The 17,009-nt window shown below is 51.8% G+C and overlaps 1 protein-coding gene across 2 annotated transcripts in view; it reads left to right on the top strand.

The window, feature by feature from the left end:
- LOC118221614 (adenosine kinase-like) overlaps nt 1-17,009 on the top strand; it is a 116,047-nt gene that overhangs the window by 77,412 nt on the left and 21,626 nt on the right. For both annotated transcript variants that reach the window (XM_035406840.1, XM_035406841.1), the window contains exons 7-8: nt 1,229-1,399; nt 13,564-13,599. In XM_035406840.1, coding sequence (XP_035262731.1) covers nt 1,229-1,399; nt 13,564-13,599 — 207 coding nt within the window. The remainder of the gene's footprint in view (nt 1-1,228; nt 1,400-13,563; nt 13,600-17,009) is intronic.

Here is a 17,009-nt window from a genome sequence, read left to right as displayed (position 1 = left end):
GGTGGCGGGGTCAGGTTTCGGGTCTGAGGCGCGGAGGTGTCTCCTTACCTGGCCTGTCTTCGGTCGCACAAAGCGCAGAGTGGGGCCTCTCCGGTTACCCCGGGAGGAGCGTCCCCGACAGAACTTTTGTTTTCCGCATCGCAGGGTCCGAGCGCCTCGCTTCCTGGTGAGCGGGCCCGGTCTGTCCGCCACACGGGGCCGAGAGAGAGAGAGGGAGAGAGAGAGGGAAAAAGGGAGGGAGAGAGGGAGGGAGGGAGGGAGGGAGAGAGGGAGAGAGGGAGAGAGGGATGGCTTTCTCAGGCTGGCTTGAGTCGAGTGGAAAATTATCATTTCTTTCCACTTACCTTTGATCATTGTGTATGTGATTAAAAAAATATTTTTGACAAACTGCACGGTTTGTCTAACGCAGTCATTAGGGAGAGAGTACGTATTTTCCTCCAGTACTGGCCTTCTGTGGAAGGTGCCCTTTGTTTTTCTGAATTGTACTCCTGCACTGTTGTCGAGTCCAGACCAATTAAGGAGTCCACTTGTCATCATTTGTCCTCGTTAATCTCGTGTTCTGCTCTTTATCCCGCCGTGCGAAATCAGATTTTCTCAAATTTGTGCATAAATCTGCTGATGCTGTTGTGCTTTTTAGCATCGGGAATGCTGCTTTTTAGCATCGGGAATGCTGCGTTTCAGCATCGGGAATGTCGCGTTTTAGCATCGGGAATGTCGCGTTTTAGCATCGGGAATGCTGCTTTTTAGCATCGGGAATGCTGCTTTTTAGCATCGGGAATGCTGCTTTTTAGCTTCGGGAATGCTGCTTTTTAGCATCGGGAATGCTGCGTTTTAGCATCGGGAATGCTGCGTTTTAGCATCGGGAATGCTGCGTTTTAGCATCGGGAATGTCGCGTTTTAGCATCGGGAATGTCGCGTTTTAGCATCGGGAATGTCGCGTTTTAGCATCGGGAATGCTGCTTTTGTGAGTCTCTACGGTTCTGCATCGAACCTGTGAATCATTCAGTCTCCTTTTATTTTAGCATGCCTCCCGTCCCCAGCCGAAACTGAAACCAGGGGAGGCAGCTGTGAGAAAAATCGAATAAAGTTGTAATGACATTAATCCTCGCCGATAAACAGATATCACACACAAGGAAAATAACAGGCTGAATTCATGATGGAAACTGAATCGCAGGCCTGACATTTGTGTAATATTTTATTTATTTATTTATTTAATCTTCTTTTCCAGGGTTTCTTCCTGACGGTGTCCCCGGAGTCCATCCTGAAGGTGGCGAGGCACGCTTCGGAGAACAACAAGATCTTCGGCCTCAACCTGTCCGCTCCCTTCATCAGCCAGTTCTTCAAGGAGCCCATGATGAAGGTCATGCCGTACGTCGACATCTTGTTCGGGAACGAAACGGTGAGTCAGACGCTTTTCCGCTTCCCGTTTGTCAGTGGCCCGAGGACTGACAGCCTCACACGGCTTAGAACCCTCACAGCTGAAGTGTGTGTGTGTGTGTGTGTGTATGAGCATGTGTGTGTGTATGTGTGTGTGCATGCCTGTGTGTGTATGTGTGTGTGTGTGTGTGTGTGTGTGTGTGCCTGTGTGAGTGTCTGCATGTGTGTGAGTGTCTGCATATGTGTGTGTGTCTGTGTGATGCATTTTCCCTACTCCTCCCTGCCCATTTAACATTTCTCTTGGACAGCGGATAAGGAGCCGGATAAGAATTAATCCTGTAATCATTCATCGTAACGGCATCACGATTTCATGGCGTTTAATCTATTGATTTTTTTTCGCGGCTGAGCTGAGTGGAAGTGAATAGTCAGGGGGAGGTCACGGCAAGGTCACGGGGGCACAGTGGTGGGGAAGTGGCTCGTGACTAAGCAGCTGATAAGCCAGTCCAGCAGAATATAATGGTGGAAGCTTTTTAAATATTTTTTTATTTATTTAAAAAAAGTGTTTCATTTTTTCTTTTTTTCTGTTCTGGAGAGGAGCTGTGTGACTGCTGCACAGGTGTGACTTATACAGCAGGTGATATCTGAGGTGTGAGATTCGCTATCAAGGCCTGGCAGTTGGCGGTGGTGCCTGCTGAAGAAGGCATCCGTGTCTGTACTGCATGTCTGTACTCTGTGTCTGTACTGCATGTCCGGAAGCTTCTGTGCGCTATCGTCGGTAGGCTCGGGGGGGGGGGGGGGTTTCCTCAGGTCGTCCATACGAGAGGCGAGCAGTACGTACAGACCCCCCCGCAAGTCGCTGATGCTAAAGCTTACGGGGGGGGGGGACTGCACATGGAAATTTAGCTGTCAGATTCGAGTGGCACAGCTTTCACTTTCTCTTGAATAAATTAGGACAATTCACACCAAAACTTTTCACACACACACACACACACACCTATATTTGTGTGTGTATGTGTATGTGTTCTTTTTTTGACTGTCTGAGTTCTTGGTTGCTTTTTATTAGCAGGAACACTTGGACCAGACAACAATACACCAATAAAATCTCACTGCCGCTGCTGAGTGCCATTATCACTTCATTGTTATATAGCTGACTTTACAAGGAGATTTAAAAAATTAACTGCTCAAGTAGAGCTGCACTCGTGCTATTTTCTGCTAAAGATGAGTGTTCACCTTGAGGGAGCTCTCATCCTAAGGTTATGTTTGAGTCTCAGGGCCCTAAAGCTTGCAGTGCACCCCGGTGTGGAGCTCTGTCCCGCGCTGGGGCTCCTTTTAAACAGAGGGGCTCTGCCCCGCGCTGGGGCTCCTTTTAAACAGAGGGGCTCTGCCCCGCGCTGGGGCTCCTTTTAAACAGAGGGGCTCTGCCCCGCGCTGGGGCTCGTTTTAAACAGAGGGGCTCTGCCCCGCGCTGGGGCTCCTTTTAAACAGAGGGGCTCTGCCCCGCGCTGGGGCTCCTTTTAAACAGAGGGGCTCTGCCCCGCGCTGGGGCTCGTTTTAAACAGAGGGGCTCTGTCCCGCGCTGGGGCTCGTTTTAAACAGAGGGGCTCTGCGGTGGCTACGCGGGCCTCGCCCAGCTGGCTATGTAGGGGCGTTCCCGGCCTGGCAGGTTACCGCTTTCGGGTCCGCCGTTTCACCTCAGCGCAGAGAGCGGAGAGGTGACGCCGTCGCCGTGGAGAGGCGGTGAAGGACCAGGCCTTCGGTCCGGCGGCCCGCTCGCTGATTGGCCAACACGCGGCGTAATGCCCGAGGACCGGCGCTGGCCCAACGGAGAGCCTGGCGGTCCCGGGCTCCGAGCACACGGCATAAACCCGGGAGCGTAACGTTAGCCTAGCGCCTGAACGGGCCGCGGGTAACGAGCCGCTTTACGCCCCCCGCGCGTGGGCGTGTCCCATCGCCGCCGGCTCCGCCCACTTCCCGCCACTCGCGCCCGTGACCGCCCGGGAGGAGCGTATGTGTGTGTAACTGAAACTGAGAGACCCCAGAAGAGCAGGTCTCTGTCTGGAACTGAAACTACGTAACCAGGGTGTTTGGGGTCGAGTTGCGGTGGCGGTGCTGATGTAAGTATTTTTCCAGTAGGGCTGAAGTTGGGGTGTGCGTGGGGAGGGGGGGAGGGGTGCGATTTCCTCCAAGGGCCTCCCGGGGCTGTAAGGGGGACTTCTTCCATTACCCACCCCCCCCACCCCCCCCCCCCTCATCAACTCGAGCGTTTCCATGTTAGCGCACCCCCAGCAAAGCGGAGGATTCGCCGCTTCCTGTCTCCCCTCACACGCTGAAACCAAAAGCCCGTAAAAGGCCGGATTCTGTACCTGACGAAAGCGGAAGAGGATGCAATAAATGTTTCTTTTAAGGCGGAGATCCTGTCTGTGGATCAGCTCGGCCACGCCCCAGGGGCGATGAGGTCATCCGCCCTCCCGACCGTCCCCCGGACCGTCCCGCGGCGTGCGGATGGGGCCCGCAGTCCTGCCCAGAGACGCGCCTCGTCGATGTTCGGGAAGAGGAAGAATGAGTCAGAGACGACCCCCCGAGGTTTACATTCGGAGAGAAACCATTAAAAGACGTCAGCAGCTGCAGCAGCAGTCACAGGACCGATCAGGGTTCACACCGCACGTGTGCGAGAGAACACCTCCAGTCGAATGTCAAGTTTCAGGAAAGTTTCATCGTTTGCGAAGGAAACGGCTGCATATTGAACACATGCATTTAACATTTCTCCATCCAGCCAGCCCTTTCCTAGATGCATTTTGAGAAAATCTGAGAAACCAGAGAAAGTGATAAATGGTCACGATCTGTAGTGGATTTGGAGAGGAAGGGGACTTTCTGATTCGGCGTTCCTGCTCATGGCGTTTAGCGGTCTGGGTTTCTTCGCTAAAACGCGTTCGGCCTTCGTTTAATCTCCCCCCCCCCCCCAAAATAACTGCCGCTGAAGGTATTAAATATTCCCCCCCCCTCCTTTTCCATCTCAGGTTGTATTTGTACGAATTGCTTGGTGCAGCTGCGCCCAACGTGCTGAAATACTACCCCAGCGAGAGTCCTGGGGGGGGGGGGTTCCTACCCCAGCGAGAGTCCTGGGGGGGGCTTCCTACCCCAGCGAGAGTCCTGGGGGGGGCTTCCTACCCCAGCGAGAGTCCCGGCTCACTGGGGGCCCTGCGTACGAGGGGGGGGGGGCGCGGGCGGGCTTGTGGGGGGAACCCTGCTAACGGCTGTGAGTGTGCATCGCGGGACAGTCTCTGACCTCCTCCAGACTGAGCCGTAGAGTATCTGAAATTGCGGGGGTTAAGAGAGAGGTCCTCCACGGCGCGCGAAACCGTGGGGCGGAGTCTCAGCGGGCGGGCCGAGGCCGCGGGTCCTCTGAGTGAGCGAGCGTCACGGCGTGTGCGAGCGGAGACAGTGTCCTGGGAGCCGATCGATGGCGGGACAGCGGGAGAGCGGCGCTGGCGTTCGGGGGGTCGCCGTTGGGGGGGGTCGCTGCGTCTCTGTCACAGCGGGAGCGAGCGCAGGATGTCGGCTTGCTGCCAGAGTGAAGCTGAGAAGTTTAGCAGCGCCCCGCTCCGATACCCGACCCCCCCCTGCGGTCCGGGGGGGGGGGCGGGGGCCTGGGGGGCATCCGCCATGTTCCCTACCGCCATTATCGCCAGCGCTGCCGTGGAAACGCCGCAGGGCGCTCCACTCGCCCCGTGACTCCACCACTACGCGCTACGTCACACCCCCACCCCGCCCTCCCCACCCCACACTGGGTCTCTGAGCTTCCCTTCCCAGCGCTGTCCCCTGTGGCACTTTACAGAGAATAATCACCACCCGGGGGCTGTTAATTGCAGGCCGCAAAATAAATACATTTGGCCTGGATTCGGCTGCTCTTCCGTAATGAGCTGGAGGACTTGGGAGTGCTGTAGTATCCCAGGGGGCAGTGGGAGAGCTGACCTTTACCTAAATGCTGGAACATTTTAAGGCAGGGAGGAGGACTAACCCCAGATTCCTCTCCGGCGTGACGTAGGGCTGCTTTCGGTTTCAGAGAGACTAACCTGATGCCTCAGAGAGAAACAGACCGCAGCCCAACTAGCAGAAAGAGTCCTACCATTGAGCTCTGGCAACTCGGTCCCGCTGATGCTATCTCTGCCGACGACTTATTTCAAACCTTGTTTCATAAACAACATGTTCAGAATTTACTTGAGCTACTGTTCATGTACAACTGCAGAAAGAAAAATGAAAATGACAAGGCAATATGTATTACCACCCCCAAGACCACAGTGTGTATGAGGGGGAGGGGGGAGAAAGGCTTTCTGCCTTTTCCCAGAAATGGCGCTTTGCTGAACTGAAGGCGACATGGGGGCAGTGTCAGTGGGGGGTGGGGGTGGGGCGGGGGGGGTGCTACACGACGTCTGACGTGCACGTATCTGCAGGGCGCGATTCAGACGTGCGCAGGCAGCATAGGAGAGCTAAGCTAAGTTAGGCCTAATCGCTGGAAAAATAAAAACCCTAACTGACACATCTTCTGTAGACACCCCGGGTCTTTCCTGACTGATCAGGATGAATCAGGAGAAATCCTCCCAGCGGTGCGCTCCTGCGCGGGGCTTTGTGTGGGTTACGCTGCTGCCGCTGGAGCTGAATGCCGTGTTTGTGATGAGCAAAGCCGTCGTTTGATTCCCATCTTGTTCCGGTCTGCACTCTTCTCTCCTGCAGACTCTCTGAAACGGGAGCAGATCCAGCGTATTGGTAGAGGGCTGAAGTGCAGCTGGTTGTACGGCTGCAGGTACATGAAGCGTTTCAGTAAAGTAAGTTTTTTTTTTAAAGAAACCACGCTGTTGATGGGGCCTTTTGTTCCTCGACGTTTCGATGACCTACATTACGCGGCCGCCTAGTTCGCGTCATCCCGTGCGTTTCCTTTGAGCAGGGCATTGTGGGTATTTTCTCTTCCCGCTCGCTGGTGTGGCGTTTTGCAGGCTGGCGGAAGGCCCGGCTTTCGCGAAGCTCCGTAAACGAAAGCTCGGTTCTGCCCCGGTCTCCCCTGGCGACAGGCCACCGCGTGCTGCATCCTCAGACAGGGCCGGCGACTCCGGCTCAGGTTCCATACGGCCCATTCATTAAAACCACGCTTTCATCTCCGCAGTACAAACGGTTCAGATTGTTTTAAAAGCTTTTTTTTTTTGTCTTCCCCCCCCCCCCCCCCCTTTTCCATTTTCATTGTTTGATGCCAAGCAAATCCCAGCTGACCAGATCTTTGTTTCACATTATGAGGTAAGTTGGCGTGAGCCAAATGCTCATACGTTCATAATAAACAGAAAAGGCAGGGCTGTTTTCCTGCAGCGGAAGATTGGATCTCGCCAGTGAACACATAACGACTGCCATTTCATTTCCTCGTTCTGAAGAGCAGTGACCTCAAACATACTGTTGTGTCTCAGTAAAGTGTCCTCTCCCTGCAGTTAAGTAATTGGACATTGTTTAGAATTTCTCCTCTTGTCTCTGCCTGCTCTTCATTCACACGCACGCACACACGTGCAAACACACATGTACACAGATATACACACACACAGATATATACACACACACACATGCAAATGTGCACACACATACAAACACACTCACACACACACATACGCGCACACATACACTCACGCACGCACGCACACACACATGCACATGTGCACACACACTCACACACACGCACGCACACACACACAATGCTGAAAAGGCCAGTGTCGACAGTAAGTACTGCTCCCAGGCTGTTTCCGTGATGGCTTCCGTTCGATGGTAACCTGCCAGAAAACGTCCTGACTGAGGAAGAGCTGTGTACGGCTTTGCATTGGTTCCTGTACACGATGAGGTCATTTCCTGTATCGCCCGTTCTGCGCGCATTCCGTTTCCTCCTTCCGGATACGCGGTCCATGGCATATATCCCAGATATTTGACCTCTGACCTTCTCGGTGGCCGCTGGTAAAAGCTAGCATCCTCGCGATTTACGGGCAGATGAGAGGGTTGCGGCGGACGGGTCGTTCCCAGAGTGCACTGGGGCAGGCGAGCGAGCTGTGATGAAGCGGCGGTAACGGCCGAGCTCGCGGGTTGGCCCCGCCCTGTTGCCATGGAGCCGTGTTTGTTTGCGTTGCCAGGTCGTCACCCCCCAGTGCTGACCGCTGAGCAGCACCAGGAAGTCTGAGGCTGCTCACCTGGCTGCCCCGCCTTTCGATTTAAACTGCGTCTTTTTGCCAGCTGCCATTGACGCCGCCTCCACTGTTTCTGATTGTTGTTTTGATCTCCTGCATTCCTGAATGTACGGGAACATACTCTTAAAGTAACACTGCAGTATTATATTATTATGCTTGCTAGTAACTAGATAAAATAAGCCTTTCCGTTTTTAATTGTGCTTTTTTTAAAACCGTGTTTTTGCACTAATTGAGGAAACGCATGTGCACGCCATGTGTGACTGCAGCCCTGTTGCCAAGAGACTAGCCTGCGTGTGCCAGAAACCGTGTCAGAAGCAAAAATCGCTGAGATCGTACAGCCGCTTCAAGTGGACTTGTTTAAGGAGCCGGTCAGCGTGGAATGTGACATTAGTCATAACGCGTAACGTGATACTCGGGTATTTTGTGAATATCACATTTCAAGTTCAAAAGTGTCATGTAAAAATAATGCCTGAAATTTGCATGAAGATTTGCCAGAGACTAATTCTTTCATTATTGCGGTTTATTTGGGTATGCTGGTGATTTTTAAAGCATGAAATTGTGTTATTGATAGGGCGTGCAGGTTGTTTGGAATACCCCTGCTGGCTATAGCTTATCTTAAATTAGAAATTACTACTGGGGTAACAGAACCTTACTGAAGGGCTTTATGCAACGATGAAGCCAGAAATGATCAGAGGCGATTCAGATTATAATTCAGGCCAGCAAACGCACCTTCAAAAGGCCTTTGCCTGTTTTTATTTTTGTTCCTTTTTGGTAGTCTGAAGAGCATTGCAGGTATTTGATTTTGCAGTTTAAAAAAAAACTCTGTGATGGAGTGAGTGCAGACTAAACATGCCAGGCTTTGGTAAAATGCAGGACGGATGCTTTTGGGGGGTGGCAGGGCAGGGTAGGGTGGGGGGGGGGGTATTTTTGGGGGGGCTGTCTCCACCTCTCTCATCCCCCCCAAACCCCATCCCTACACCCCTACCCTGTCCAGCCAGCTGCTGTTTGACTCCTAACTAGCCCCCCCCCCAGCCCCCCCCCCCCCCCCCCGCCCCGGAATCCCTTCCCGCCATTCTGACGCCCCCGCGGACGGCTTAGGGGTCACTTTGGCGGAGCGCCTGTCTGTAGCATCGCTTTCTCCTGATTGGCTGTTCATTCCCTTTCGCACGGGGGAGAAAACGAAAGCGCTTCGTTTGAATAACAAATCCTGTTTTGTTTTTGTGTGTGTGTGGGGGGGAGGGGGGGGGGGTTTCCATGCCCATATCCTGCCACTGTAAAAAAAAGACGAAAACACAGTGAATGTGTCCGTCTGACGCAAACCCCCCTCAGATTAATCGTCCATTCCGATCAGAGGTGTCTGGCATCGAACTCTCTCACGCGCTCACTGACGTGCGCCTCCCAACCTTCAGACGCTACATTTGAATAAGTTCCAGTAATCCTCATAACCAGCTGGGTGTGTGGGCCACAACGTCTGCCAGTAACATCATGAAGATACGTACATTTCATTTTCAGAGGTTTGTAAAGGTCAGCGACATGAGATCGGGCCCCACTGCGAGATTCCTGTTGGATGGTGACAAACTGGAACAATCATGACAGTCTGGGAGAACTGTTTGCAGACAGGCGAAATTGCGGAAGATATTAAACGCAAGACATTCGTTGTAATCTTCTATGAAATACAGCGGATATGCAGTGGTGGGGTATATCCACCAGCGTTTCTTGGTGGGAAGTCACACATTATGGGCCTGAATAAGACTCTTTGTTGTGGTTCTCTTGTTTCTTCAGTTTGCTTTTATTTTCCTTGGAGGTGGGTTGCCTGGTTAAACCTCAACCTTACACGCTCACACACACACACACACACTCGCTCACACACACACACACACACACGCACGCACGCACACACACACACACACACTTTTTTTCACTCAGGATCTACACACCTCTCTCTTTCCCCCCTTTCTCTCAAAGGTCACCCAGTCAATCCGTCAATAAGTCGATCGGTCAGTCAGTTAATCAAACTCATTTATCACCCAGCACAATACGAACCCTCAGAGCACACAGCGCCCCCCCCCACCCCCCACACTCTTTAATTCCCCCGATCGTCCCGGCTAACCCGGGACATCGGCTGTTCTGTCCATCTGTGGAAAGCTTCGGAGGAGTGTGGTACCCATCCAGAGATGTCGTCTTCTGCGTAATTTATGTGGAACTTTAAAATAAATCTTTGGGGTTTTGCCCCTTCCGGCTGTTGGCTCTGCTTTGCGGGGCTCCTCCACCCGCCCTGAGGAGAGCGATCAGCTAGCCTTCCTGATGGGTGTGTGGGGGTTCGAGAGGCTTTTAGAGGTGACAGAGGAATCCACCCTGAGTGAGCGAGCGCTCCCCTTCTCTTCAAACCGAGCGCCTGCATCCCCCCAACCCCCCCCCCCACCACCCCCCCACCCCCCCCCCAAAAAAAACAGGCAGCCGCTTATCGAATGGCTACAAACAGAAAATAAACACAGCGTCTCCTTGTAAATGGCTTGTCAGGCCCGACCCCCCCCCCTCCCCCCATGTCAAACACAATTGAATTTGTGCAGTGGCGGCGGCGGCGGTGGCGTCAGCCTTGGCTAACCCGGTGGAGCTAACGCTGATGTTTCTGAATGGCCTGAGGGGACTGAATGCTGCTCAGCTTATCAGCTTCTATTAACCCGACCGCTGGGCCCCGCGCTTTCATTTGTACACTTTGTGAAATTGTGTAAAAAAACGATCGTTCTTCTCTCCGCTTTGAGCCATGCGTCATGTCAGCTTATTGTTATTTATTTATTTTTTTTGAAGAGAACGGGTCAATTTATAAAAGCGAGCGGATAACGTATTGTTTTTTTTTTTTTGGTCAATTTAGTGGCTGAAATTACAATCTGGATGTTTTCCTGTGGGTTTGCGGGGTCAGTATTACATCATCGTGAGCAGTTTTGAAGCACACAGTGAAGGATGCGTGTGTTCAGTAATCCTTTTACATAACACTTGGGCTGCGATGGAGGTTACACTGTGCACTCTTAATAACACTGAACACTAATTTACGGAGCTAATCCAGATTTATGCTACATAATTACTCCCAATAAACTCAGTTTAATTCTGCGTTAAATCGCAGGGCCGTCTGCTGACGTGGTAGTGAAGACTGGTGTGGTGGAATAGGAGGTGGATGCACCAGTCTGGTGTGGTGGAATAGGAGGTGGATGCATCAGTCTGGTGTGGTGGAATTGGAGATGGATGCACCAGTCTGGTGTGGTGGAATAGGAGATGGATGCACCAGTCTGGTGTGGTGGAATAGGAGATGGATGCACCAGTCTGGTGTGGTGGAATAGGAGATGGATGCACCAGTCTGGTGTGGTGGAATAGGAGATGGATGCACCAGTCTGGTGTGGTGGAATAGGAGATGGATGCACCAGTCTGGTGTGGTGGAATAGTGGATTCCAAAACTGGCCTTAGTGTGCCATCGCGACATGACGACTCCAACTTCATCACAGCAGGAGCAGGTCTGTGTGTGGTGCTGTGAAACGTTCAGTTTCTAATGAAGGTGCATTTTAGCGACAATTTGGGCCATCTGGAGAGAATTCTATAATGGAGTATAACCTCCACGTCTTCGTTATATTTGTTGTACTCTGTGTGGGAATTAGCTACAGAGAAAGTGGTTTTGGAAAAAAAAAAAGTCATAAATAATGGTTGTTATTCATGTGTATACTGAGTGTTGCTACTGCTATTCACGCAGTCTACGTGGGGTTTTTTCTTTTCCAGATTAACACTTGTCTTTCTCAGGTTATTTTTTTTAATCACACCTCAGAGTTCGCAGGCTCCGATCTCCAAGCTCTCATCCCTCGCTTTTCTTTTCTTCTCTCCTCTGTGTGGAATAATAGAAAGTGAGACGCTGTGAAACACAGTCCCCACACCCCTTTCGCGATGAAGAAGTATGTGTACTTTCCTCTTCGTTTTTCTTGGCTCCCCCTGGCCGAACTCCTCGGTTTTTTGGCTTTTCGGATTGTTAGCCTGGCGCTCTCCAGAAATATTCCTTTGCCTCACAAGCCCCCCCCCCCCCCCCCAGTCAGGGGGAGCGGCTCATGCATTTTGATGGCTCTGCATTAAATATGGGCCCGTGGGGCCTGCAGGGAATCGGCAGTCAAAGCCCTGCTTGTTATACTTCACCTCGTGTTCTGACCACGGAGACCGTTTGAGGAGCGGGGGGGGCGGGGGGGGGGGGGGGGGGGGGAATCAAAGCGAGAAACTTCGCTTTACACGCTATTAAAAAAAACATGTTATTTAAATTCTGTGATTCGATTTTTGAAAAGTGTAATATTTTTTCTGCAGGTAGTGAGGGGTGGGTGCTGCTATCCTGCCTTCCCCTACCCAGACTAGCCTCACTGTCACGATGACATCAAAGGGACACAGATTTTCATAACACCCTCTACAAGGACAATTAATAACTCTGTTTCATATGTTAGAATTGTTTATCCGTTATGCTAACATTTAATCCATGACAGTTATTACAACACATGTGGGGTGGTTAGCTTGGCAGGGCTAGCGTTAGCCTGTCATAAAGCCCAGGCTGGTCTGAGGTGCATTGGCTTAGCTCAGCTAGTGTTAGCCTGTCATTCAGCCCAGGCTGGTGCACGGTGTGCTAGCTTGGCAGGGCTAGCGTTAGCCTGTCACAAAGCCCAGGCTGGTGCATGGTGCGCTACCTTAGATTGGCTAGCATTAGCCTGTCTCAATGCCCAGGCTGGTGCGGGGTGCACTAGCTTAGCTCAGCTAGCATTAGCCTGTCTCAATGCCCAGGCTGGTGCGGGGTACGCTAGCTTAGCTCAGCTAGCATTAGCCTGTCAGAAAGCCCAGGCCAGTTGCGCGGTGCGCTAGCTTGGCTGTGCTTGCGGTTCATGTGCGTGTGGTAGATTAATTGACACATCCCTGGCTCCATTATGCTGCTGACCCGTGGCCGACAGGCCGCAGGCCCCCCTCTCCCCAAAACCACCCCGCCCACCCCCCCACCCCCACGGTACCCGCTAACCTCATTGTTTCCTGTGGGGGATTTTTTTTCTCTGTTCTCTTCCTGTCCTAAAGGGCCCGGTTGTCAACCTCTCCCCAAGGTCACGCTGCCAAGCCGAAGTGAGGATGGCCTGACGGAGCCAGATCATTTAACACCCGAGCATCGCCCCCACTGTCCCGGCGCGGGGTGAAATATTAAAATGGCCGCTTGAGTCTTTAATGCCTCTGCTGTCCTGTTACGTCTCATTTTTAGCCGCTTCTAACTGTCACACTTTTGCTTGCGGACGCTCAGCGCCGGATAATTATTGAGGGTTTTTATTTTTTGCCGTTTCTGCCATGTATGGCCCAGCAGAGACGGCACAAGGAGACCGATCTCATTACGCGTCCATTTTATTTTATTTTTTTAGCCAGGGTTGGATTGGTCAGTGGCGTGGCTGGTAGCTGCAGCGCTGCGGTCGTGTCGCGCTGCTGCTGCTGCTGCTGTTGTAAGTGTAAAATCAGGCAGGCAGATGCCCGGGACAGGTGCGGCCCTTCGGAATACTAATTGAAGGGTAGGAGAGGCAGAGTCGCTTCACAGAGCTCAAGCTCCCGAAAGTGGCACACAGCTCGAGCGAAATGCCTGGAGAAAGTGAGGTGTGTGTGTGTGTGTGAGTGTGTGTGTGTGAGTGTCAATGTGTGTGTGTGTGTGTGTGACTGTCAATGTGTCTGTGTGTGTGTGTGTGTGTGTGCGTGGGTGGGTGCGTGCGTGTGTGTGTGTGCGTGTGTGTGTGTGTGTGTGTGTGTGCGTGTGTGTATATGTGTGTGTACTTGTGTGAGTGTCAATGTGTGTGTGTGCGTGTGCGTGTGTGTGTGTGTGTGCGCGTGTCTGTCTATATTGTGTGATACCCTGTACTCTGCCCCCACACACACGCGCACGCTCCCCCCCCCTTCCCCCTTCTCTATAATTAACTATTCATTTGTGTTTCTCTTTCAGGAGGCTGCCACTTTTGCCAGAGAGCAGGGCTTTGAGGTGAGTTGACCGACAATTGCGCACTAAACAGATCCTGAAGGATCGTTTCTGCTGATAATGAAGTTCTTTCGGACAGTGATTGATGTGCCATTATACTCTGCGGGGCCTTGCAGCAGTTGCCATGGAAACCTGGCAGTCGTCATGGTTTCTTTGTTCAGCCGCGCTCCCCGTTATGACGCACTGTGCTAGGTCTGCGCCCCGGCGTCGCCTACAGATGTTATTTATTGAATTCTGAAAAGCCTCTCGGGAAGCGGAGAGACTCGGGCGCAGATCCGAGCTTCCTCTGCGGAGAGGAAGACCTGTCACAGGCGTCTTCGTTTAAAAAAAAAAAAGAAAAAAAGCTCCCTCATTAGCTTCGGCTGCTCTCTGGGAGGATCCCGCACCGCAGATCTGCAGCAGCGCTGCAGCTAAATACCACAGTACAGCGTCCCTTTTAATAAACGAGTTACTGCCACCTGTGGTTTCCGATTATGTAAATGAAAATTATAGTGCTTGTTAGTACATAAAATATGTGGGGAGTGTGGGGGGCGGGGGGGGGGGAAAGGGGGACTGCTTCCTCTTTGAGGGAGAAGCATTAATTTAGTCTTTTTTTTTTTTTTTGAGGGGGTGGGGGGTTGGGGGGGGGAGAGCATTGATCTGCAACAAGATCATCACACGGCTCTTAAACATATATTCAAATTAAAAGCGAATGTGAGTTTATGAATGATATGCTTAAATAATTTAAGTGGCTTATCTATTCAAATGTAGGGCTCCCGCTCCGTGTGTTCCTTCCCGGCATGAATAATTGTCTGGAATCACTTAAGGTGCGATCAACGTGACTGGAATAGAAAGCCCGTTCCTGACAGCCAGTGACAGGTTTAAAAAAGGGGGTGGGGGGGGGGAATAAAATAAAAAAAAGACAGACAGACAGACGGGAGGGAGGGAGGGAGGGAGGGAGGGAGAGGGAAACTGGCATCACATGAAGTAAACACAAAGGACGGAACGTTGCGAGCAAGACGGGGACCACTTCCCGGTGACATGAGCTCTGTCGTGTTGATTTACGGACGCTTTCCGGAAAAACAGCGTCTGACGTATGAAAGCCGCGTCGTGCGGGACACGCGTGTGTGCGGGACACGCGTGTGCTTGTGTTCCGCAGCCCGGGGTTCAGCTGAGGCTCTCCGCGGCTCACTTCCTGTCGCCTTCCTGTTGGTCACGGTTGGGCTCGGGCTGTGGTTCGTAAATTCAGTCGGTGGATTGAGGCTGTATGTATTTGTGCTCTTTATGTGTTTTTTTTTTTTGTGTGCCTGCTCTTTAATAGAAGGTCGGGTCAGGCTCCTGATTGGTCCAGCTGATTAAGGTTCTTACCCACACGTGCAGGCCGGCTGCGGCTTTATTTACTGACTGTGAGCCCGCAGCGTTAGGATGCGACTGGTTCGTCCAATCAGGGGGGAGGATGTGGCGGGTTGCGGTTGATCTGGCATCGCCGGGTTGCCGTCGCATGTATTCCCTCCCGGGCGATGCCAAACAGCTCGTGGGGCACCGGTCGTTGGCACGGCGACGCACGCCTCCCTCTCCTCCATTTGGTGCCTGGTCCCCTGCTGTGCCGTGTGTCCGCGGTTCTGGAAGGTTCTCTACAGCGCGTAGGGGGGTGTTGGGGGGGGGGGGGGGCGGGTAGGGGGTGCACGTAGGGGGGTGTTGGGGGGGGCGTGTAGGGGGGTGTTGGGGGTCGGCGGGTAGGGGGGTGTTGGGGGGTACGGGTAGGGGGTGCACGTACCTCAGCTCCATGACATGGGTTTGGGCTCGGTGAGGCACCACTAGAAATTCCAGTTAAATGTGAGGAATAATCTCAAAGAGTTAAAATTACTTAATGGTGATCTATTAATAATCGACTAATGCAGTAAGAATTTGAGAGTAAGATTAACTGGTCTGTTAATAATTATTAGTAATTTTTCAGTCAGGAAATTTCTCATGAACTGGTTAAGTACTAGAATGCTACTTGTATACACAGCTGTGTGTGGCTTTGACTCCGCCCATGTTGAATCCCTGCCAATCAGAACCCACCCTCATCTGCCTGCAGCCAATGAGCATCCTTCAGTGGAGAATCCTGTGCAAAAAAAGGAAAGAAAAAGAAGATGTTGTTGATTACCCAGAGAACATTCTGTGAAGCAGGTGACCTTTTTTGCGAGGCGTATTGCGGAGCGCTCGGGGAATATCTCGCCCGCTCCGCAAGCGATCGCCGCGTTTTCATCCAATGAAATACGATCGCCGCGTTTTCAGCCAATGAAATACGAGACTGAGTCCTCGCGCTGACGGATCCCCCGCTGGTGCATCCACATTTATACCCAGTGATGTCACCATTTCCTTCCCCCATCTGAACTGCTTTTATGGGATGGTTGTTCGAGTGCGAACATTCCACTCCTTTCACAGAGCACGAGTCTGACTGACAAAGACAACAAAGTTTATGTTACCTGAAAATTGCCCCCCCCCCCCCCACCTTTCCCACCCCAATAATGTCTCTAGTTGGCATAATCTGTGCTTTGCTTAGTCTGCTCATTACCTGTCAGTTGAGGATTCTCAATTTGAATATGGGTCGTTCGTGTCAGATGAAACTGATAGAAGCATCCAATCGTTCAAATCACGTCCTTTATATAAACGTGTTGCTTTGTTACACGATCGCCGTAGCTGAGGAAGGTTGTGACTTAGCGAATGATTGATACAGTCGTTGCGGGCTCAAGCTTGTACGACTTGTTTGGATCCTTTTCATTAGCAGCGGCTTCACACGGCCCAGAAGCACCTCGATATTTAAAGGGCTTAATGCTGTCAGAGGTGCTCCTGGGGGCCGTTGGAGTGCTGGGTGTGATCCAGCTTCCGCTCCTAATGACTTAATAAACTAAAGAATCGACTCGCGTTCTCACCGCCATCGTTAAGGCTTAACCGCGCATCCTGCGCTTCACTCTCTCTCTCCTTCCAAAGCGAGCTTTTACTGCAGTGCATTTGGGGGGAGATGTATAGGTTTAAGTGTTATGAGGCTAATTATCCAATTTGTGCAAATAATCAGATTAATTGGTTGGAAGTTAATTAAACTGGCGCGCACATGCGTCCCTCAAGGAGGGGGTTAAGCCCAGGGGCTGAATGCGTACAGAATTGAGTCGAAAATGCGGTTAGACTTCCAAGTGAGTTAGGATTTCATATTCTACTGGTTTTGCATGTTCCTGGTTTTTTTTTTATTTTCAGGCAGCGTTTGATTGGATGACGTGTTATATGAGAAATTCTGAACAACAACAGAGGTATATTTTTGGAGCGCTTGGGTTTATACTGATCAAATGATCATGGACTGGAGTCATTTAGATTTACAAACGCCACATCACCAGAATGAAAGCATTCTGTTATCCGTTGTGTTTATTGAAGTCATTATCTTGTCTTGCTGATAG

This window comes from Anguilla anguilla, chromosome 2 (genome assembly GCF_013347855.1).
Source record: "Anguilla anguilla isolate fAngAng1 chromosome 2, fAngAng1.pri, whole genome shotgun sequence".
NCBI classification, from domain to species: domain Eukaryota; kingdom Metazoa; phylum Chordata; class Actinopteri; order Anguilliformes; family Anguillidae; genus Anguilla; species Anguilla anguilla.
Note: the sequence above shows the minus strand (reverse complement) of the source record. Positions and strands in the feature narration are given on the sequence as shown.